General features: G+C 34.3%; 2 protein-coding genes across 4 annotated transcripts in view; one reads left to right on the plus strand and one right to left on the minus strand.

Annotated features, from left to right (window-relative positions):
- The first annotated feature begins 8 nt into the window (after nucleotides 1-8).
- Nucleotides 9-17,047, plus strand: LOC117325517 (sorting nexin-30-like). Its single transcript, XM_033881786.1, has 11 exons — nucleotides 9-239; nucleotides 2,868-3,062; nucleotides 3,627-3,737; nucleotides 4,160-4,321; nucleotides 4,726-4,921; nucleotides 7,288-7,418; nucleotides 8,232-8,300; nucleotides 8,853-8,939; nucleotides 9,368-9,472; nucleotides 10,426-10,578; nucleotides 10,808-17,047. The coding sequence occupies exons 1-11, from the start codon at nucleotides 114-116 to the stop codon at nucleotides 10,937-10,939; spliced, it is 1,467 nt and encodes a 488-aa protein (XP_033737677.1). The 5' UTR covers nucleotides 9-113; the 3' UTR covers nucleotides 10,940-17,047.
- Nucleotides 17,048-17,481: 434 nt separating this feature from the next.
- Nucleotides 17,482-25,788, minus strand: part of LOC117325518 (tctex1 domain-containing protein 1-B-like) — a 28,868-nt gene continuing 20,561 nt past the window's right edge. For all 3 annotated transcript variants that reach the window (XM_033881790.1, XM_033881788.1, XM_033881787.1), the window contains 2 exons: nucleotides 25,055-25,268; nucleotides 17,482-22,266 (listed from right to left, as the gene is read on the minus strand). In XM_033881790.1, coding sequence (XP_033737681.1) covers nucleotides 22,063-22,266; nucleotides 25,055-25,268 — 418 coding nt within the window. In that variant the 3' untranslated portion in view covers nucleotides 17,482-22,062. The remainder of the gene's footprint in view (nucleotides 22,267-25,054; nucleotides 25,269-25,788) is intronic.

Raw genomic sequence — 25,788 nt, forward strand, 5'->3', positions numbered from 1 at the left:
AAATGTTGAATGTAACACGATTTCTGATTGGTTACAGCGAATACTTTAACCAATAAAAACAAAGTATACATAAACAGCTGATTATCATTGACATCAGGGATCCGGTGCTGAAAATGGCCAGCTCGGAAGACATCTTCTCCGGCAAAGAAGACGATAACACTTCTTCTGATGCATCAAACGATCAACATAAATTTAAAGATCCATTAATAAGCGGTCTCGACCCAAGTGACGACGGAGAGGTAAATAAGTACCCGCATCTATCGCCTGGAATACGCCATCCCACCTTTGGCTTTGCTATTCTCAGCAAAACACAAATATCGATTAATTTCTGATTTGTGCTTCTGTCATTAACGTTAGTATACTGTCCTGTATCCCGTTTGTCTGCACAGACATGAGTCAGTGTACATTGCAAGGCCTTTTTCCATTATTTAATTGCTACATGACAATATTCATCTTCGGATCACTACTGCTTATGTAGACGAAAGAAAGTGCTGAGTACATGTATTTATAGTAGATAGACATGCATCATAAATTGTAGGAGTGATATTCGATGGATCTGTGACACTAAAGTCAAAGTATTTTCATTTTAAAATCATATAAAGACGGGAGTGCATTTATAGTCCACTAAAGCAAACCGTAAATACAGGCTTCAAAGTTCATGTTGGTGTATTGATCACTGTTAATAAAGTCGAAATCATGACAAGTTAAGGACAATCTTAATAAAGACATAATATTCATTTGATCTGTCCTAAAGAATCTGTTACTTATCACCAAACTCTTATTAGACTTTGACGTCTCTCTGAACTATTTGGTAAGAAAATAGGATTAGTAGTACAAGTTAATCAAATTTATATATGCATCCTTAAAAATTGACAGCTTTTTACTATGATAAGTGCATATACATTGTATGTAGGTTGTATTTGAGTTGTTTATTGTGTAACAGTAAAGGAGAAAAATGTAGTGGCCAGACCAGGGTTTGAACCCTAGACCTCTGAACACTAGCCTGATGCTCTACCAATTGATGAGCTACCTGGTCACAGATGATCGACCCAGTCCAGTCCCGCTACACACCTCTCTCCTTATTTCCAAGTATACGTATTCGCCCTCGAAGACACATGAGACCCTTACACCACCACCATGGGGTATTTTAGCTGGGCGCCAATTTTGAAACAGGAGAGGAGACAATGTAGCAGCCAGACCGGGGTTCGAACCCAGGACCTCCGAACACTAGCCGGATGCTCTACCAATTAAGTTACCTGGTCACCGATGATCAACCCAGTCCAGTCCTTCTACAATAGTAACAAATAAATATTGAATGTACACGAATACCAATTAATTCAATTCATGTAAAAAAAAAAAAAAAAGTATAAAAATTGTTCAATTAAATCCTAAAATGTAAATTTATTCATCTTATTATTTTTTTTAATTAATTGATTTATTGATGAGCATTCAGTCCAATCAAAACACTTAAGATACCCCAACTAGGCCCAGTGCTGGTAACAAATAAAATGGCCCAAGAATTTTGGGTCAAGAGTGAACCCTGCAGTAGTGCTAGGCTTTATGGTAAAGGCAGCAGGTTGACAAAGAGATGCTTGTCAGACCATTTTTATAATTGATATTTTCCACAGCAAAGACATAGCTACCAGCTTTCCTTCCAAATACTAAAGTACATTCTAAAAATAGCATCTTTTTTTCCACAAAACTATAACAGAATAAAATGAGCTCCTACCAGATATGGTGTCTTGTCCCACCAGATATGGTGTCTAGTCCCACCAGATATGGTGTCTAGTCCTACCAGATATGGTGTCTAGTCCCACCTGATATGGTGTCTAGTCCCACCAGATATGATGTCTAGTCCCACCAGATATGGTGTCTAGTCCTACCACAGATTCATTCAAGTCAGCCATCTACCACCATTACTCAAGCAACAATTACATCAGATTATTTTATCTATTTTTTACCTATATGAATTAAAAAAGAAAGAAAAAAACAACTTTTTCCATCTCACTCCTTTCTGGCATTCCCCTTCAAATTGTTGAAGTTGACCACACAGGACCATAAAGGAGAAGGTTTTGGGGCCAACATAAATAAAATCAAACATTAATCACTGTGATACACAAACAATATTCTGTTATGACATCTAAACAATGAGGTTCTTATTTTTACTTAAATGATATTTTGAAATTCCTACATCTCCACCATTATTAATGATCAGTAATAATAAGGTAATGGAAATTCCCCCTATATCCCATATATGTACCTTCATCTACATACATCTAGTTCATCTATCATTACTTTTTTAAATGCTTTTTATAGCATTTATATTGAAATATGCCACAATACATTGAGTAAAACCATGATCAAATATTGTATGTGAATAAAAGACTGCTTTTAAAGGTCACCTGAAATGAAGACTCAAGTACCTATTGCAATTACCTTTGTTCCAATACTGTCCATCGGAAACCATTAACAGTATGTTGACTTCTCAAAAACCCTTTAACCAGCTTTGATGAAGTTTTGCTAATATCTACCATGATCAAATGTCAACAGAAAATGTGATTTATATGAGGCCTGAGGGAAGTGTTCAAATTCTTTTAAGTTTCAAAAATCTTCTTTTCAGGACCAAATTATAATTATGATAGAATCAAATACACTTCATTGATAGAGATGGTGGAGTGGTCTCAGGATGCTTTAACAAAATTGTGAATTTCATGACCTAGGGGTCTCTATTGTTTTCTTAGGAAACATTGTATTACTATTATATATAGTATAATCTATGCAGAAAAATCATATTAATTGTATTTTTTAATTAAAAGTGTTGAAAATTAAACTGCCAGTTGAATGATTTACATTTTTCTGTTTCACAGATGGAGAGTCTTAGTTTAGATGCCTCTGGAAAATCAGACCTCAGTGTGTCACGCAGTTCAAGTCTGATAGCCAACCTGAGTCGCTATGACGATGACCTTGATGATGAGACCCGTGACCTTTTTGTTGTGGTAGATGACCCAGAGAAACACACAAGCACAATGGAATCCTATGTCACATTTAGAATCAACATGAAGGTATCAGTTATTTAGATTACAGGGTTTTGTAACTATTATATTTATCTGTATGATACTGCTAATTGTATAACACTGATCAGAATCATCTCACAATTGTTGAGATTATAAATAGAATACCATTTTTTAGGTCACCTGAGTCTCAGATGACCTATTGCAGTCACCATTTGACCGGTGGCATGTATTGTGCATCGTAAACAATTTATATTTTTGCCTTCTACTCATTAATCTAGATGCCCAGAACCAAAGTTGTTAAAAAAATGACCATGATCTACTTTCAAGGTTACAGGGGTCAAATATGGTAAAATCTTAACATACTTCTCAGTAACCAAGAGGCCTAGGGCCATGATATTGGAACAGTAGCATTCTTGGATAACAGACTGAAAAGTTTGTTTATTTGAAACACCATCATACTATTGAACTTTACTTTGCAATAAGAATGTAATATTTGTGCAAGTTTCACTTTTTGCCACTAGTTTATTATTGTTTTATTTGTCGTTTCATTATGAATGCATTTCAAAGATATTATGAATATTGGATAAATCTAACATGAATTTTACCCTGTAGACCACTAGGAGTGAGTTTGATGACAGTGAATATTCCGTCAGGCGAAGGTATAATGATTTTCTGTGGCTAAGACAACGGCTAGAAGAAAGCTACCCTACACATCTTGTACCTGTAAGTTTGTTTCTCAAGAAATAATCAATGTGTATGTACAAATGTACTATGATTGAAAATACAATTTCAAATTTTTCAGATTTTTTCTTTAAAAACAGTGAAAAAGATTTGTACATTATCACTGTGTATATCGGTAATAGGTATACCAAAATATAAAATATGAAAAAACTTGTTATGACAACAGACTTCAAAAGTTGAGTGGCTGTCTGTTACCTTAAGCCTTTGGCCATTTTCAGAAGTTTTTAAAAAACTTTTCCCCTAATATTTAATCAAATAATTGAAAAAATGCAATTTGGGTTGTCTTCCCTTTAGCATAATATTCATTGTTTGTGTGTTACTAAGTTGAACATTGACAAATTACTTGTAATTGTACTGAACCTTAGACTTCATTATTATTCCTGGTCATTCTGTTCAACTTTTAGCCATTACCAGAAAAGCACAGTCTGCGTCGTTTAGATAGATTCAGCCAAGAATTCCTACGAGTGCGACAGTCAGCTCTGCAGAAGTTTTTGACAAGGATAGCTGATCACCCTGTATTGTCCTTTGACACAAATTTCCATGTATTCTTAACCGCCAAAGCCTGGGTAAGTATCTATCTACTGTATGTATATCACTCTGCAAAAGCAATAGCAAATCTTGTTTTCAAAGGCTTTTTTTTTCTGTCATGTGTGAGGATTATATGGTCTGTTTCATAATTACCACAAACTTTTGATAGAATGGGAAAAGTTTGACCTGTCAAAAACAAAACTCCTAGTTTATCAGTTCAGAGTGGGGAAAATCTCCCAAACAACTTTGGTGACTAAGATACCAAGGTTCAAGATAATTGATATTTGACCTCAGTAGGGATCCAGATGTATGACCTAGACCAGCCTTGGTAGTTGTACAAACAAAATCCATAAAATGCAGAATAATGAATTGTCTAAGAATGAATTTGATGGATGGCTGGTTTGGAGAAGTTCCACTGTATTGGAATAAAATCTGATTTCAGGAATTCCAGGCACACAAGAAACAGGGGTCTGGTATCCTCAGTCGTGTTTCCGACTCGATACACAACATTAGCGCTGCCTACATGATGAAGAACCGCTCTCCTGAATTTACCATGATGCATGAATATGTTCAGTCCTTTGCTGACAAGCTGGGTGTCCTTGACCGGATATCACAGAGGGTGTCTAAGGAACAAGGAGGTGATTCTTACTGTAAAACATCGCATTTAAGTTTAGTTGTTTACTCTAGGATCTACGTAAAGTGTGACAAAAAACAGGACTTCACATTTACAGCTTTTATATCCAGTCATTTGGGTGGGAAATCCTTGTTGATCTTACATCTGTCACTGGTAGCAGAAGATCCTGCCTCACTGTACATTATATCACTACCCATATTTCTTCTTTTCTGTTTCTGGTAGGAACAATTCTGTCACACATTCAACAAAACAATGTAAGAGTTGGTTTATTGATGTTACTCTGTCAAAATTTTACTGAATTTTGAGACCATTTTTTAGCAAGCTAAGATTTTAGCAGATGACATTTTTAGCTAGTTTACTAGCTTGACATCAGGGACTGAAAAGTTACATACATGTATTTCACAAACAATTTTAAAGAAAGATTTAGATAGATTGGTCATGTCCTAATATGAAACGATGGAAATTTGAAAAAATAAAAACCACATTGCAGCTTTATTAGGTAGTGACTGAGTATATTATAGGGGAGATAATTACATTACATTGCAGGCATAGAGTACAGATAGATGTTAATAATTCATTGTTTTGTTGTTAATTATGTAATAAAATACATATCAAATAAATAAGGAAGGTAGAGCCAACGTCAGTTCAGGTGGGTGGGTCCTTCAGCGGGGTGCTTCACTTGAACTTGGATACACAAGGTATGCAGGGCGATAAACAGAGTATATAAATATAAAGAGGGGGGAGGTTAACCGCAACAAGGACAAGTGTCACCAGGTAAGTGGGTTACTTATAATTTATTTGTCGACTAGTTTCGCCTCTATATGCGAGGCTTCATCAGGACAAATTATAATACAAATTTTCCCCCTGAAGTACATTTTTCGGGGTTCAGAATCTATTGTGACGTAGTTCATAGACAATAGATATGGGCAGATAAGCCGTTATTAGTATTTTTCTCGTTCAAATGTTCGAGCTCCATATGAGAATACATGTATATATTAAATGTTCGCTACTCCATGTTAATAAAAAATTATTCTGTGTTATAAAGTGCAAGATATGTAAGCGCACATATGGACGGAGGGATTTATATGATCGTCATATCACGGAAAAACATCCATTTTATAAGATAGAACCAGAGATTTTCAAAGACGAAGTAAGGAAGGAAGCTGCCATTCCCAATAAGTGGCAAAGACCGGCCGAAGCTTCAACAAAACAAGATTGGACAAGAGTTAAATTCAAAGTCAAACCGGCAACGAACGGCAACAGCCCGGGACCACCTGTGATAACACCGGAACCCGTACAGAACACGTTGGAAATGCTGAAAGATGACCTACAACTTAGCGATGATTCCAGCGAAAACACCTCCACGAAAACCAGTAGTATTATGAACTTACCAGATAAGATCGTAGACTATAAGAAACTGGCGTACAAATCTGTATCTGACGCCACGATCTGCCTAGATGAGAGACAGTGAATATAGAAACCGGAAATAACAAGAACAAACTTTTTATAACACAGAATAATTTTTTATTAATATGGAGTAGCGAACATTTAATATATACATGTATTCTCATATGGAGCTCGAACATTTGAACGAGAAAAATACTAATAACGGCTTATCTGCCCATATCTATTGTCTATGAACTACGTCACAATAGATTCTGAACCCCGAAAAATGTACTTCAGGGGGAAAATTTGTATTATAATTTGTCCTGATGAAGCCTCGCATATAGAGGCGAAACTAGTCGACAAATAAATTATAAGTAACCCACTTACCTGGTGACACTTGTCCTTGTTGCGGTTAACCTCCCCCCTCTTTATAAAATACATATCAGTTATAGTTCAAACAAAGGTGTAAGTCCAGTTCACAAGCATAGCCTTATACCAATATGTACCAATTGATGTATGTGTAATATTAGACGAAAACATGTTTTTATACATCTGAGGGAATTTATTCCAAACCAGCACCACAGAAGTAAAAAGCTGTCTGTATTCTACTAATCTGTTTGTCCCCAGTTTAATGTTTGAGATCTAAAAACACAATTTTGGTCACTTCACACTTTTGAAAATTGTTTTCCCTTCTAGAGGATTACTTATTTAAGCATTAACAATGTGTTCCATATCTTGACCATTTTATGAGGGGTGAGCATATTCAGCAGAAATAACTCGACTTTAGCAGTACCACTAGTAGGCTGTAAAAAAATACAATACCTATTCACTTATTTTTGTCGCTGTATCTGTCAGAAGGGTTCGCAATTGATGGGAAGACCCGGCAATTATGAAATGTTGGAATGTGTTTTAGTGATTTGAAGATGTTACTAAATTACAGTAAAATTTTCTGGAGATATTGATGGGAGTATTGTATGGTTGCAGAGTATTTGTTGGAGATGAAGGACTGGGGACCTATATATACCCTTTGGGCTAACTCTGAGGATAACCTTACCACCTCACTGCTGGCGATGTCTAAGGCCGTCGACTCAAGCTGTGATGCTTTGAAGGAAGTGGTATGTAACTCATTGTAGTAGCTGGCCACTACCTCACTGAACATTTTACAGGAGCCCTATCACATGCTCTCCAGAGCTATAGGGCTAAAGAGTCTTTCTGATACACGGACAGAACCACAAATGGTCTGTAGTCTTTTTGGGTAAACACAAGCCATCCCATGTAACGTATTGAGCAATACACCTCTGATCTTCACGCAGGGCTGCAGTAGTCTGCTGCTCTACTGACTGAGCTATAGCTTCCCTCTTTATACTATAAACCAACTTATTTTCGCATGCGATTAATTTTCACTTATTTGGTGGTTGATTGAAATTCACAAAAATAAACCTCTGCGAAAGTTTCAATCACTGGTACATAGGCCATTTATGACTGTTATTGTGAAATTAAATTTCTGCAAAAAAGTTGTTAGACATGAAAATGTGAAATTAAGTCACCATGTAAATATGTTGGTTTACATGGTAGTAGATATTTAATTAGTAAAAATGGCTATGGCTGTCAGAATACAACTTGCATTTATTTAGAAAGTTAGAAAATATGGTTAGTTTTTAGCAGATCAGACTAAATGAGATAATTATGTTGGAACATACCTCAAAGTTTAAAATTTGCTTAACATCAAAACCTTCACATTTTTCTGACTGCAGTCTTGCTTCAGTGTAACATAGAGCATGCTAAGGCTTGTAAACAACTCAAACATCACACCAAAATCAAGTTTTTCTATAAACTTAGAATCATAAGTATGTCCACTTCTCTACAAAAATATACCACCGCTGCTGTAGGTACAATACATTATTTAATGCTGATAACTATTTTCACAGATTGAGAGAACAGAAGCCAACTTCTCTCAACCCCTCAAAGAATACACTCTCTACTGTGATGCCATCAAGGTGAGTCAAAGTGGTATGATTTTAATTATCAAGTTTTCTTAAATATAGTTTAAGAAAACTTGATAATTAAAGAAAATTGTCTGGCAATAAGCCTATGTCTTACTTGATAATTAAAGAAAATTGTCTGGCAATAAGCCTATGTCTTGCTTGATAATTAAAGAAAATTGTCTGGCAATAAGCCTATGTCTTGTATTAAATCTACAAATATCTATTGCAGCTCAGTAGAAATGGTACCATTTCCTGTTTTGTTTCCTTGATATAAACCTACTGGCTTAAATTTTACATGTAGGAAATCTTGGCTTATTACAGGATAGATGATATAATATAATTCTTACTTAAATGAATTGATATCGGATACATGAAAATATGATTCTTGTTCCCTCTTCTAGTATCTCAGAAATTAGAATCGGAGTAGGTATTTAACGTAACAAAAGAAACAGCATCAGATGCATTAACGTGAGTATTTTATCATTGAGAATTAAAAACCTTGAAAGGTAGAGTTTATGGGTTGTGTTAAGATGATTTACCACTGAGTATGTGATTTATAAACAGGCTGTTCTACGACGTAGAGATGCGATCCAGATGGAATATGATATGACCATAGAGGAGCTGAGCAAGAAGAAAGATGAACGAGAACAGGTAAATCGCCATGTTTTCCTGTACATGAGACAGGGACACCTCATAAGCTACACAGTTCTTACCATTTGCTTGGAACTTTTATACAATAATGTACAAGAAAATTTCTCAGAATGGAATCCTATGACATTTCATTCTCAGCTTTGAGGTTTATAAGAAAAGCTAGGAGGTACTTTATTATAAAACATTGATATTTCATATTAGAGCAAAAGTTAAATAGTTGATCAAAAGTTGAAATAACTGGTGAATACAAATTTACCAGTATCTTGATTGTGACAATAGAAATTTACAGGTATCTTGATTGTGACAATAGAAATTTACAGGTATCTTGATTGTGACAATAGAAATTTACAGGTATCTTGATTGTGACAATAGAAACTTACAGGTTTTTTTTACTGTGACATGTATTGTTCTTTATTGTTGTATTCCAGGTAAAGATTTCGGACCAGACCTACTCCATTGGAGCTTTCCTAGGAAAGGATCCCGAAGATGTGAAACAACAAAAACAGGAGAAATTAGAACAACAAATCACAGATGTAAGTTTAAAACTCTGTGTTATACAAACAGCTTTTAAAGATTTTGACTTTAAATCTGTTTAGTGGCAGATCATATACTCTGATGATGTATACTGTACGTGTACTTTATATGCATTTCTACCACAATACCCTGTGTTATTCAACTCTCAGACCATCAGTTAATCATTACAGCTGTTGATTAACAATCTGTTTATACCACACGTGGTATAAACTCTGTACGCATTTCGATTGGCGAACACGGTGAACTTTGACCCAAGCTGCAATTGTTAATGACGTCATCAATAATCTAATGACGTCACATCACCGGGTCCCGGACGTCACCGGTACACTTTATTTGCATACACAAAATTATACTTGGCCACGTTTCCCTTTGATTCAAGCCGATATTATTGTGGTAGAAACAGGTCACACGACTCGAAATTGTTGGATATGGAATTTATTTCACACTCGTAAGTTATTTTTTAAAAGTTGCAAAAAACACTCGCTAAAGCTCGTGTCTTTGGTAACTTTTAAAAAATAACTTACTTGTGTGAAATAAATTCCATATCCAACAACCACTCGTTGTGTAACCTCTATATATACATGAAACAGTTTTTCAGAATATAACCATAAATAAGCAAGTTTTTAAGTTTTCTCTATGACAAACACGTGTATGTATGTGTCATAAATCCTTCTCTAGTGAAACTCATCACTCGCACATTTAAAACTTGGTCGCCGCCATTTTGGAAGATAAATCTTCCAGCTTCGAGACGGAAGAGGTAGAAGATCTTCCAGAAGCAGAAGAGCTACAAATCAAGTGACAGGAAGATATCTTCTAGAAGGAGAAGAGTGCAAATCGAGTGGGGCTCTGTCTGGTCTTCTCTCCAGGAATAACAGCATGATGGAGACTACTTATAATTTAGAAAATTTAATCTACTACTATGTTCTAGAGCTCTCTTTATTCTTCATTTCAGCTCACAACTCAGATGGAATCCTTAAACGATAAAACTGCTTGTGCTGATGCAGACCTCAGGGTTGATATGGAGCGATGGCACAAAAACAAACAGCGGGACCTCAAAGAGCTCTTCATCAACCTAGCAGACAGGCAAATAGCATACTACGAAAGGGTAGGTATCACGGCTGGTACAAATATTCATAAAAACAATGAATGCAGGAACAACTGTCTTGTTCCTTTCCGTTTTTTTTTATATGATGATTTGTTCGAAATAACCTTGCAAGCTTTCATTAATTGATTGATCACTGCAGAGCAAACAAATTATGTTTATGAAGGATAGAAAATAAGACATGGTTCACTGTTGTGTTAAATTTTATCATTTGTAAAATATTTAATTTCAGACACTATCATGTTGGGAAGAGGCTATCTGTGCAATTCAGGAAAAGAATTTATTTGCCCCAAAGGAAAAATCAAACCCTGATACATGTGAAGAAATTGAGAAAGATGGAGAGAAAAAGGAAGAAGAAGATTAACGACACTTGAACTTTTTGCATCAGAATGTTACAATGTCAACCTGAAAATTGTTTGGAAATACCCCATAACCCAATGGGCAAGCATGTTACAGAGTATCTACGCAGGATGGTGTACAGGTCACACAGACAAAGGCTTCAGTGATGTGGGTTATCTTTTGACCAATACTTTAGGAAACACTGTGGTGACACTCAGTGTCTACAATAATAATTACTGCAGTGCAGGTATTGTTTGTCTGAATTCAATTAATCATGTGGCACACACTTGTTCAATGCAGTTTTATTTTTAAGCAGCAATTTTTTTTTTTCATTGAGAATAATGTATACGTATACATTTACCATCTATGCCTTGTATTCATGGATTACCTATAACATCTTCACGTGGTGAAATTCAACTCTTCTTTTTTCCCCGTTTTTTTTTTATTTGCAAAGAAATTGGCAACAAACCAATTGCATATTATTTACAAAGTGCTTCAATATTGAACCAAAAATTGATGTATCTTAAAATATTTTCAATGTTTGCATTTAGTTCTGGGTAAATTGCATTGTTTTAGCACTCTGTAACATGTATGTCATAATTTGTCTTAAAATTTCTGCCTTTTATCTGCAGGTTCTCTATGGTAATTGCAGAGTCGTCATCTTTCCATCTGTCTTTCATCCACACTATTACTTCTAAAGATAATCCATGCACTTAAAAAAGTTTCATCAGCCATAGACTATTACCGTATTTTACCGGGTATAAGCCCAAGGTGCTAGAGCACTGAAAATGGGCAGAAGTCGGGGGTGGGCTTATCCCCGGATATTTTTGCAAGAGGGAAAAAAATTGGCCGCCATCTTAGATTATAAAACGAAAGAGGATAGCCCGATCTACATCAATGATCTAAGACTGAAATATTTAAAAAAAAAATAATGCAATACATTGTTTTATTCCATTTGGATCTTGTCAACAAATTACAGGTGACATAATCGTAAGTTACAAGGTTTGGGAAATGTGTTCAGTCACCGCATAATTTGTGAAGAGAAATAAGAATGTATGAACCATTTCAAAAGTTGGGGTGGGCTTATTCCAGAATATGAGCCTATGCAGAAAAAAGATAAAAAATAGGGGGGGTGGGCTTGTCCCCGAGTATGGGCTTATACTTGGTAAAAAACGGTATATGTGGATGTACAATAGAGATTTAACAAAGTTCTAGATCAGTTTCATCAACGTTCTTTAACTTAAAGAAATCCTCTAACTTTAACATTTTCCATATGAAAACATTTATTATTTAAAGGATTTAAGACAAAAAAATATTAAGGAACTTTCCTTAAATTCTGTAATGCTTTCCTATGGAAAATTTTACATAAGGAATTTCCATAAGTTGATGAAACTGGGGCCAGGTCACTTTAAGAATGAGGATACGGTTCTTGTCTATACCGTCTGGCTCACAGTGGCACTTTCCTTGTTGTTTACTTTAAGCTGATTGTGTTTATTGCTCCATGTGTACAATTTTTGCTACAGTATTTACTCATCAACCATTTACCCATTAATCGGAGTTTAACTGTAATTCACATCTACCAGGTACACTACTGAGGTCTGGTCATCCACATAGTTTGTTGTCCTACCAAATATTTATAGTTTAGCCTTTAAGACACAAATATCCTGTACAGGTTGAGTAATAACTGTAACCCTTCTGTTTAAAAACATCACAGCTTTATCAATATCTTAATAAGCTGTCATCAAAATGCTAGTGGGCGAAAAGACTGTAGTGAAAAGCTTCTATTTTCTAAGTTGCAAAATGTTTGAAATCAAAATGTTGTTTCTTCTTAGAAAACCGTTTCAGACTTTTCTGTGTTTTCTTTTATTTATTTCATTTTTGTACTTAAATTGAAATTGAGTGCCCTCTATATTTGCCAGTAGCTGCAATGTATTGTGTCAAATGGAATGAATCCCAATGAAAACTATGTAGTAATTAGTGGGAAAGAAAATAGATTACTGGTAGGAAGTATTTGTATTCTGTATTTGTTATTTATTTACAGTTTTATTGCATTTTTTAAAATTTTTTGTTTGAGAAATACTCATGATTATGAAGATATACTAGATTGGTTGTGAGATTGAATGCATATTAATTATTCATTTAGATAGACAAAATAATTTCACTGGGGAATAATAATTTGAAATTAGACAAAATAATTTCACCGGGGAATAATAATTTGAAATTTGGAAGGCAGTCAAGTCTACAAAATTTGCTGGGCAAAGGACATTTTCACTGCCAAGTTTTTATCTGCTGTATCTGTAGAAATATGATGTCTTTAATTATGTAACAATTTTGACATAATTATGTTGTCTCGATCATGATATTGATTCTGATATCACACATGTAGGTTACGAAAGTCTACTTTGGCATAAACTGTCTCCTGACTACAAATGATGATACCCCGTATCACTCTAACATGTAGGCCTATGTTGACTATAAACTGCAGTGATGTCACACTACTCAATGGCTGTACAAGAATTTGTTTTGATGTACAATTAGGCCCACACCACATTAAGAGATGTCCTTTTCCTTTAGTCGGTCCATCAGCTTGTCCGTCTATTCAACGTCTTTGATAGATGTTAAGGCTTGTTTCTCTGATACTGTAATTCCCATATTTATCAAGCCTTGTGAAGGTACACCTTAATTCATGGGCAATCTAGGTCACTGTGACCTTTATTTTCTGGATAACTGACTTTGAAAAGGATAGGTTTTAGCTCCATTTCAATCAAGGCAGGAGCAGGAATGTAAATCTAATTAGTCGTTAATTTGAGTTCTCAACTTCAGCAAATTATAATAGTGCAATGGCCTTGTTAAGTTTTATTTCTCCTCTTGAAACAGAAAATTTTGTTTGAAGTGCTATCAAGAGTCTTGTTTATAGATAGAATTTGAGGGGGTGCAGTGTACTTTAATATTGGCTTATTGTCTCAGTCTTGTTTAACTTTTCATTTCATAGTAGTGTATTTGCCAAATGAATATGGCCTTGAAATATGTACACCTGTTATATTGTTGCATTTGTTTTTACATATATGTATGTAAAATGTGCCTCACATTTTCCAATTCTTGTGAAGGCATTATTATTAAGTACTGAGAAACAATTTGTAACCTATTTTTGTGTTACTATATTAGACCTATTAAACACTCCATCTATTATGAGTGCTCCCTATCCAATCCTTGGGTCCTATTTTTTCACCATAACAAATGACTTGCTGTCTTTGTGGGTTTTTTCCCCTTTCAATTTTGACAGTTCTGCAATCAATTTTCCAAATTTTAGTATAATTCAGCATGTTAATTGCCTCAGATATGGCAGAGACTTGTATATCACAAGTCTCTGGATATGGTAAATACTATAGAATATATAGGGATTTACTCCGAGTGGTAACAGATATATACTGATTATCAATTGATCTCATTTACGTGCTGTTGGTCCTCTTTAATCCAGACAAGTTTTTCCCTCCGGTCTAGATCCTAGTACATTGTATGCCAACTTTCATTACTATGATAATCATATTGTGTTCTGTTTTAATGATTTTGAAATGTTTAGATTAAAATTACACTGCAAAACTAGATCCTATTTTTGGTAATTGTTGAGAAGATGTCTCGGATTAATGAGGTTCAGTGGTAATCTTTAATCATATAATTTACAATGTAAATCTGTAGATTGGTGCAGAAATTTTGTATCCAAGTTGCTTTGTATGTCAAAGTAGGCATTGGTCATGTTGTCAGTATTAGTGGATTTGTGCAATTTTTGTTAAACAATTGATGATATAAAGAGATTTTGTGTTAAATTTTGTTTGTAAAATACTAACCTGCATAGCAATACCTGTCTAACCTGAACTTCTGTTGGAAACAATGCAATCTTTTTGGTCGGATTATACAGGGTTATGTACCTAGGAATATACATGGATCATTTGGAATTTAGTGCTATGATATATTAAACCGGTCAGAACACTCAGATGTCAGATTAGACAGGTTTGACTACTTTCTAAGAATGAAAAAAAAAATTGAGGAGACGTGTTGAATTAGAATGTTTGTTAGTTGATGAGAGATTTATACATGTTGCTTGTTGTGTCATGGAGAGGATTTGTTTAAAGAGTCTATGAAATTTTCGTGTTTCCCTGCATCAATGTTAAATTTCTGCCAAATGTCAAAGTTAATTACCATTACATCATAAGCAAATCATACATTTTCTTACCAGTTTTAAAATGTCACCTTTTTACGAGGGTTGATTTATATTTATCATGTCTTTAACATATAACTGTTATAGCAAGTAATAATCTGTGTTATCAATATAGAGAGATACAACTATAATAACACTATCGTAATCACGATATCCCATCAAGATCGAGTCGAAAGTGGAAGACATACAGATCAAGTCGATAGTGGAAAACATACAGATCGAGCCGATATTCATTGGTCCTGAAGGATCCGTCAGAGTCAATACTCATTGTTCTTGAAGGATACAGTCAGAGTCGAAATTCATTGGTCTTGATGGGATATTGATTAAACAATTTTCAATAATGTTCTCCTGATTATTATACCTATTTATGTGATAAATAGAATCTTATACTCTTGTTGGTGTAATAAACAGTTTACTAAACTCTTCATTAATTTGATGTCAGCTACTGAAAGGCTTGTGACATAAATCAAATTATTGAATTATTTTATATCCATAAAATATTGACACAGATGTAAGACAGTCTATATTTGGAAAATCTATTTCATTTCATCACAGATTAAATGTGTTTGACACCTGAGGAGTGTGATAACATATTAATACTCTATCAGGTGTTACATTATCTTTCACTGCTCACTGAAATAGCTCCTCACAAACAACTCTTTAAAAATCATCCCTATTTATTTCATTTTCATAATTGACAAAAATAAAAATGGCTTTGTTGTGAAATTTAATGAAGAAAACCTTTCTCTTTTTATGGAGTGTATTGTTCATTTAAAAAGTCAAAGGTCCTTGATTTTGACTAAAAGATAAAATTTATGCATCTTTTTCTGAAATAAACAAATTTCTCAACTCATTTTGGTTGACAAAAAGTCATGTCACTATCGCTAATTACCAAAAGTCACAGGAGACAGAACACTGTGTCCTGTAACTTTATAAAAGTAAATAAGGTGAACTCATATTGTGTTTTTATTTAATTATCCTACAGTAAGTCTGAGGGTGTCAACACATAACCTTTGTCCCAAAGTAGCGGTGGGGTTATTACAGGATAAATAGTATATAATGGTTGGTAATTCTACTGAACATCAATACATACCTATGTTGGAGTGGAGTCATTACCAGACATGGGCCAATTGCTGGATAAATATGGTAAATATGATTACCAGCAGTTAATTGTTGTGTGACCTCTATTGAATAATCAATTTTTTTTTATTATGATAATTAAAAAAGATTTTAGAATGTTCTTCATTTCATCAGATTATTTACGTACTACTCATGTTTTGATACCAGAAGGATAGCGACAACTTATTTCTTTTTGATAATCTGTTTATTTATTGACTTATTTATATAAATATTATATGTGTATCATTTTGCTCTCATTGTATTTTAATGAACACATTACTATGTATTTGTCTTCTGTAAATAGTGTACAAATATTTTAGCTACAATAGAAAACAACAAAACCACCCTGCATCACAAAATCACGAATTGTTCATCCATCATTGTTATAAACATTCCAGGCAGTTTTATGTTGTATTGTTTTATGTAGTAGAGAGAAAGTATACCTATATCCACAAATTTACAGTTTTGTATTTTTTCTTTTAAATGAATTGTATTGGGTATTAAGCATGTTGTATTTGGAGAAGGAAAAACAATATGCAATATTTAAAATCTTCCATCTTTTATAATATTTGCTAAAAAAATAAATGAAATTCAAACATTTTACCCAGAGATATGAAATGAATACAATTTAGGATTAAAGTCCATCTGGAGCACCATACCTTCATATTGTGAAATGATTAAAGGCTTATGATGTAGAAACTAGAAAGATATGATTTATTGATTTTACAATTGGCTTTATGTTTGATCTGTGATATACAATGTACAATACATGGCTAATAAATGATGGAAATAGTTCTGGTTGTGACAGTTTTTGTGGTAATTTCAGAAAGATATTCAGACATTTATATTTCTAGTGCCCAAAGTGTAATGTTGTGCTCAACGAGTGTTCAGTATTGGCAATCTGCAGTGATCAAATATCTGGTGAAAGCCTTAAAAGTCAGTAATAAAATAGGGTTTTAAAAGAAAACAAAGTTAATTACAAGTTTTGATTGATTTCATTTTAAAAGATCACAAAGTTAATTAAAAGTATTGATTAATTTCATTTTTGTATGCATTTAAATAATATTCTGCTCTTATGTTAAAGCATTCCTTCATCAAAGAGAGAGAGAAGAAATGACTGAACTCCATAATCAAGTTCACAAGGATCAAGTTTGTTATAGCATTCAAACAACTTCTTCTCTCAAACTAATATCAGTCAACAGAAAGTAATAAAAAATCACAGACAAAAATAATTTGGTAATTGTCATTTTATTAAACTGTGTTCTCTGACTATAAGCAAGAGAAAAGATTTTGGTGGGAGATGAACAAGACAAAATCTACCACTCCACTCCGACACTAGTGTGTTCTATCAATAACACTTGACCCATGTAAAATAGAGACTGTATGTGCAACCTATCTTCTTCCTAAATCAGCAAAATATTTAATACTAAATCAGCAGAATCAAGAAAAAGATCCACATTCCTGGAATATTAACATGAGTTCCTAAAGCCGGGTGAATCAAATCAAATACTGCCCAATAGTCTGGCCATACATTTGTTTTTGTCTCCAGCCACTTTCGTTGAGTAATATTCGTTGTAAGATGAGCATACGTGGCATTTTCTTTGGTTTAGAATTGTTGTTAACATCTGTTTAAATGCTGTGAAAACACAGGTACTACTATGATTATAAAGCAACTTCCATACCAGTAAAATATTGTAATTGGTGATATTCTTCGGCCATTACTGATCAATTGTAATTCTGCAAGGTCTGTTTTTTTAATCAGCAGTACATTATTATAATCTAATTAAATTAAAGATTATGAACATATTTCTTATTGATTGTGCAAGTGGATAAATTAAAATATCAGTGTAATATAATGTACATACTAATATATTGTATATATATTATAGGAAAAAGTATATATTTCAAAACAGATTCATATCAAATAAATAAGATGGAAAATGCTCTCCCACTTTTTAACATACAACATGGATGTATGGTACAGAAGTTTTGGGTATATGTTACACTAAACAGTGTTATCACAGGATCACAGACAAAATGATGGTGAATATACGTATAACATTGTAGAATAGTCATCTAATATACCAGGTAAATTAGTATAGGTATAAAAACATAAACTTGTAGACATCAGAAACATGACAGACAACCAACAAATGCCATTAGGAATTAAAGAGACTTCCAACCATTCAGGAATCATTTTTCATACATGATTAAAAATTTCATGGAGACTTTACTGGTCAAATTTTATTTTAACTTTCTTTATTTCACTGATTTTTCTGAACACAATTATCACAGTAGTTAAATGCTTCATGTACTAATGCGATCAACATACTATATCACAAAAAATCCTAACATTTTCATAATCCTGTTCTACCCATGAACAATGTTGGAAGTTTATAAAACTATGTAAAAAGAAATTATTTGAAATAAGATCAGAAAACAGAATAGACAAATAGATTGAGTTACATTGATGCATAGTTGAGAGATTATAGAAAACATTTGAGATAGCGATATGTACATTGTATTACCTACAGGCACTTATAAAACACAACATAGTAAACCCATTTTGATTACATTGATTGTATCAGGAGCAAAAAGTATACAAGATAAAAAAAAAACCATCAAAAAGTTTTCATCTCATGATAAAATAATACTGTTACACTAGATACCATCACCAGTAGTCAAACATCATACTCTGCTTGTACAGTGGAACCTTGTCAATCTGGAGTTGGGCGGGACTAAAATAACATTTCACCCCTTAGGGGGGTGAGACAGGGTGATTTCAAGCCGAGGGGGAAGATTCTTAAGTTGGTAAGCCTCATGTTTGGCAGCTTAGGTATCTAACCCCTGAGGGTTGAGATTTCCCCGTCTCATTTCTAAGGGGTGAATGATTATTTTCTCTAACCCTTTTTACCCTCTTATGTATCTGATATGGACGTTACATCAATGCAGGGAATGTTGACAAAACATGATTGAATTGTCGACGTGACGTCATGGTATTGTTGACGTGACAAAATACAATTCTTGAGATTATGCAAAGAGCATGTGTAGCTTATTTTTTCCCTAGGGTGAGAGAAAGGAAATCTCACACCGGTAAAATTGCGGATGTCCCTGTCCAGGGTAAGAGAAAAGTCAATCTCACATCAGTATAACTGTGAGTATCCCTGTCCAGAGTAAGAGACCTACAATTTACTTTCACACATGTAATTAACTGACCTGTTTCATTAATCTGTATTTGAAAAATAGAGGATAATTAACCAAAAAATATATTAAAGAAATTAAAAATTTTTAACAAAAATTAATTCCAATGCATGGCGACTGTAAGGAAATTGCAAGTCTAACAAGAGTTCCACCGAGTCTGATATTGTAGACATTAAATATAATTATTTTCAGATGTAAATAGATCCCCTTCATCTATACAAGATCACAATGATTTTACATAGAACCATAGAAACCCACATAAGCATAAAAATAAAGAAATAAGAAAATGTGAAAAAAAATTCTACCTACAAACTGAGATAAAAATTCTGGAATTTTCTTACAAACTCTGATTAATCGAGGAAAACTTATTTGATGTAAGATGCTTGTCCAAAAAAGACAACTAAGTGTGTAAAATAGAAACATTGATCTAAGCAGTGAATAAATAGCAATATATATATATATATAACAGAGGGGGAAAATGTATTGATAGAAAACCCACCAAACAATGGAGTAAAAATTGACAAAAAATATCTACCGATAGTGAACACGTTTAAATCATCAAAAATCATAATTTACTGTCACACATGTACTGTTTGTGCTTCATTCTGACTCAAAATATTGGTTACAAACTCATCTCTGGAGGCAAATGTATAATTTTTTGTGTGAGAATGAAGACCGACAGTACGACAAACACACTCGTATATATGGCATGTTAAATTTTACAGATCAAAAAAGTTCATCAATGATCTACATGACCCAATCATAACTTGTGTACATGTATTAAGAGATAGCACTTCTTTTAAACGGGTTCTTGGTAGTTGTAGCTTCAAAATTCTTTTAATATAAATTTATACACAACATACATTCAACCTGTTCAACCTAAAAATTGCCCCTCCCCCCTTATTTCATAATATTATGACTAACTTGTCCTTTGTCCGAAGATGATGACAGAGTGTAATTACTAGCTGAAATATGTCTCGCTTAAATCCTGTACTGGTTGTGATATACCAAAGTTTATTCATAACAGTATGACTTTATTCGTAGACAATGCATACCAACATGTGAATGAAATTGTAATTTAACTCACAAGAAACAATCAGCAATCTACTAAAGACAATGTACATTTATACAACTATTTCATTTTAGAAGATTGTGAAATCATTCAAATCTTCCCTGATTCCAATTGTCCAGAACGCATATTAGTTTGAATATGGTGCATAGGTCTATTTTTAAAAAGGTAACAGCTATTTTTTTCTAAAACCATACAATACGAGATTAACCCTTATTATGAATAGTAGTCAAAGACTAATAAACGACGTCATTAACGGTGAGTATAAAGATAAGTTGGCATTAAGAGTTATCCTTCCTTAATTAGCACTAAATTAAAAATATACTGTGTTGGTAAGCTTAGTATCTCCTGATGACTTACAATATTGTTCACTATCAGGCTTTATACTTAATAATACAGGCGACATAAAAAATGGCCAAATGACATTTGATCAGTACATAGAGATGTTTACAGTTTTCTGAATATTGTAATATATAGGCATAAACTTTGAGTTTTTATTCTAATAACATTTAGCTTGAAAGATAATGTTACCTGGTTAGTTTTTTTTAGAAAATTTGTATCTAGTATTTACTTCATTAAAATCTGAAATGGATCCAGCAAAGGTGCAGCAAAAATATGAACAGAAACAACGCAGAGAATAGAAAGTACCATTCTGATTGGTCAATACCAAAAATTGCATCATCACTAGTGACAACAATTGTAAACTGTACTAATTGTTTTTAAAAGAAATCTGAGATGTCATCAAGGACCGTGCCTCTATGTGTCTGGCTAGATTTTTATCCCCAGTAATCACCAGGAAAACATGATAGTGAATCTGTAAAGATTCACATACAGACAGGGTGATAACTATAGGGCTCTGCATTCTGGTATTTTGAATTAAATTTATCTGGTAGTACAATATACATGTACACAATTTGTATTTATTGGAATTTAAAAAATTGATTAAGAAAATAACTATGATGTATTAATGTTTTATCAGTTAAATTAATTCAATGATATTTGGAATCAAACAATGAAAATTAAAATTTTTACCTTTCTGATATTCTTTGCCATTTAATTAAGTTATATAGAAACATTGGTGAAAATATAAAACCTACATCTCCATAATACATTCACATTCATACATAATTGTATATTCATGGTCAAAACAAGTGTCCATGAAATTCAGCAAAACACTATTGCACATAGTTGTTTTGATGAAAAGTGGGACAATACTCCCAATTACTAGATCAGGAGAATTTTATTGCTAATGTAATACAAATGTAATAACTGTCACCACAGTTGTCTCATTAACATTCTTCACAAATTCATAAATATACAGTTTATATATTGATATTCAAATCTTCAAACTTATCATTGAAGCAAAATACTCCTGTTGAAAATTAATTTGATGAATTTTTCTTTTCTCTTCTCCATCTTGTAGGTGAATATAACCAGTATTTAACTGCCAAACAAAAGTCAAATTATTGAAATTAATTGCAAATATATAAACTGTTATATTGAGTTGAACATGAACTCCCCTAAAATTTCCTAACAACCTAATTTATTCAAAATATACCCCGTAAACTGAACCTATGGCAAATAACTTATTGTTGCGGAATTCATAGGAAGAGAAGGTGTCGCACGTCGAGTCCCACAAACACCGACTACCGATGCGGAGACCCTGGTTGTTGAGCTGGCCTATGTGGACGAGACAGATGATCTTAAAACGAGGGATGTTCATTTCTCTCACCCGTGTCTTGATGATCTGAAAACAACCATTAATATTCTGTAATGTAGTTAATCCGATGTTTAAATTCTTAACACCATCAGTGATTTCTCTATTCTATCATCACTTAAACAACTTATCCAAAAATAACCCTATGCCTGGTAATAACCCAAAGTCTGGTACTAAGGCCATACCTGGCAAATAAGCTAATACCTGACAATTAAGCCTGTCTGGTAATAAGCCTATGTCTGGTAATAAGCTCAAACATGTAAGATAAACCCATGACCAGAAATAAGCCCATTCCAAATATTAACCCCATGTCTGGTAATAAGGCTGTCCATGTCTACTGCAGTAAAATGCTAACAAAAGCTATTTCATTTTCCTGTAATAAGACGACTCCCTATCTGAATTGTCCTGTAATAAGACGACTCCCTATCTGAATTGTCCTGTAATAAGACGACTCCCTATCTGAATTGTCATGTAATAAGACCACTCCCTATCTGAATTGTCCTGTAATAAGACCACTCCCTATCTGGATTGTCATGTAATAAGACCACTCCCTATCTGAATTGTCCTGTAATAAGACCACTCCCTATCTGGATTGTCATGTAATAAGACCATTCCCTATCTGAATTGTCCTGTAATAAGACCACTCCCTATCTGAATTGTCCTGTAATAAGACCACTCCCTATCTGAATTGTCCTGTAATAAGACCACTCCCTATCTGGATTGTCCTGTAATAAGACCACTCCCTATCTGGATTGTCCTGTAATAAGACCACTCCCTATCTGAATTGTCCTGTAATAAGACCACTCCCTATCTGAATTGTCCTGTAATAAGACCACTCCCTATCTAGATTGTCCTGTAATAAGACCACTCCCTATCTGGATTGTCCTGTAATAAGACCACTCCCTATCTGGATTGTCCTGTAATAAGACCACTCCCTATCTGAATTGTCCTGTAATAAGACCACTCCCTATCCAGATTGTCCTGTAATAAGACCACTCCCTATCCAGATTGTCCTGTAATAAGACCACTCCCTATCTGGATTGTCCTGTAATAAGACCACTCCCTATCTGGATTGTCCTGTAATAAGACGACTCCCTATCTGAATTGTCCTGTGATAAGACCACTCCCTATCTGAATTGTCCTGTAACAAGACCACTCCCTATCTGGATTGTCCTGTAATAAGACCACTCCCTATCTAGATTATCCTGTAATAAGACGACTCCCTATCTAGATTATCCTGTAACAAGACGACTCCCTATCTAGATTGTCCTGTAATAAGACCACTCTCTATCCAGATTGTCCTGTAATAAGACCACTCCCTATCTGAATTGTCCTGTAATAAGACCACTCCCTATCCAGATTGTCCTGTAATAAGACCACTCCCTATCTGGATTGTCCTGTAATAAGACCACTCCCTATCTGAATTGTCCTGTAATAAGACCACTCCCTATCTGAATTGTCCTGTAATAAGACCACTCCCTATCTGAATTGTCCTGTAATAAGACCACTCCCTATCTGGATTGTCCTGTAATAAGACGACTCCCTATCTGAATTGTCCTGTAATAAGACCACTCCCTATCTGAATTGTCCTGTAATAAGACCACTTCCTATCTGAATTGTCCTGTAATAAGACCACTCCCTATCTGAATTGTCCTGTAATAAGACCACTCCCTATCTGAATTGTCCTGTAATAAGACGACTCCCTATCTAGATTGTCCTGTAATAAGACCACTCTCTATCCGGATTGTCCTTTAATAAGACCACTCCCTATCTGGATTGTCCTGTAATAAGACCACTCCCTATCCAGATTGTCCTGTAATAAGACGACTCCCTATCCAGATTGTCCTGTAATAAGACCACTCCCTATCTGAATTGTCCTGTGATAAGACCACTCCCTATCTGGATTGTCCTGTAATAAGACCACTCCCTATCTGGATTGTCCTGTAATAAGACCACTCCCTATCTAGATTGTCCTTTAATAAGACCACTCCCTATCTAGATTATCCTGTAATAAGACCACTCCCTATCTGAATTGTCCTGTAATAAGACCACTCCCTATCTGAATTGTCCTGTAATAAGACCACTCCCTATCTGAATTGTCCTGTAATAAGACCACTCCCTATCTGAATTGTCCTGTAATAAGACCACTCCCTATCTAGATTGTCCTGTAATAAGACCACTCCCTATCTGAATTGTCCTGTAATAAGACCACTCCCTATCTGGATTGTCCTGTAATAAGACCACTCCCTATCTGAATTGTCCTGTAATAAGACCACTCCCTATCTGAATTGTCCTGTAATAAGACCACTCCCTATCTAGATTGTCCTGTAATAAGACCACTCCCTATCTGAATTGTCCTGTAATAAGACCACTCCCTATCTGATTGTCCTGTAATAAGACCACTCCCTATCTGAATTGTCCTGTAATAAGACCACTCCCTATCTGAATTGTCCTGTAATAAGACCACTCCCTATCTGGATTGTCCTGTAATAAGACCACTCCCTATCTGAATTGTCCTGTAATAAGACCACTCCCTATCTGGATTGTCCTGTAATAAGACCACTCCCTATAGGTGTCCACATGATATACACATATAAGAATATTAAACTGTTGTGATGTGGTTTCCCTGGGGGAGTAGAGATATCAGTACTCTCTGGTAAAGGATAATGATATAAAGACGGTATAAAATGATATTAATTTATATATATGTTTAATTCAATATGAAACACAGTTGAAGATTCAGTTCAATAATACTTTTTACAGTACCAGGTAATACCATTTTTTATTAAACATTCTGCATAAACAGTCATTATCATACCTCTGACGTGGTCTTTGAGAGTTGTCGACACAGCTCGGGCTCATACTTTTCATGGCGAAGGCAACTTTCAAGAACATCACTAATGATGTATCGGATTTTGGCAGTAGGAAACTTCTGATTGGGTGTTGTCTGGTATGAGTTTTCGTATTTGACCGGTGGTCGGTAATGGTCATCATGACCTGGGTCATCGGTGAAAGAAACAGTACTCATAGAACTGAAAACAAAGGAAACAATGTAAAAAATTATTATTTTTCCATTGAAGTGTACATTATTGTTATACCGTATCTATCCAGTAATAAGCTCAATTAATGGGGCCAATTTAACTCATAAACTTTCGCTCTAAGTAGGGGTTACCTGGCTTATTGTAGGACAAGACAAAAGCAGTTATCATCATTTTTATTGAACTGCCATGTCACGGGTGGATTTGTTACTAGGTGTGTGCTTATTGCCAGAAAAATACGGTATACAAATTCAAAATTTAATTCCACAATTAAGCAAATAATGATTTTTGTGAAGAACAATTATGGATAAAAAGCAGCAGTGATGTTTTGATATTTGTGATAAATTAGACAAGGCTGTTAATGAACACATGAAGCTGTGTTAGTGATAAAGGTAATACTTTACAGTGACAATCATTAAGGTAGGTCCATATGTAACCTTACAGAGCCAAAAACACCATCGTCAGGTGGCCGGTAGACAGATAAAAAAAAGTGTTTACACAATATTTATTCTAT

Source organism: Pecten maximus, chromosome 4 (genome assembly GCF_902652985.1).
Source record: "Pecten maximus chromosome 4, xPecMax1.1, whole genome shotgun sequence".
NCBI classification, from domain to species: domain Eukaryota; kingdom Metazoa; phylum Mollusca; class Bivalvia; order Pectinida; family Pectinidae; genus Pecten; species Pecten maximus.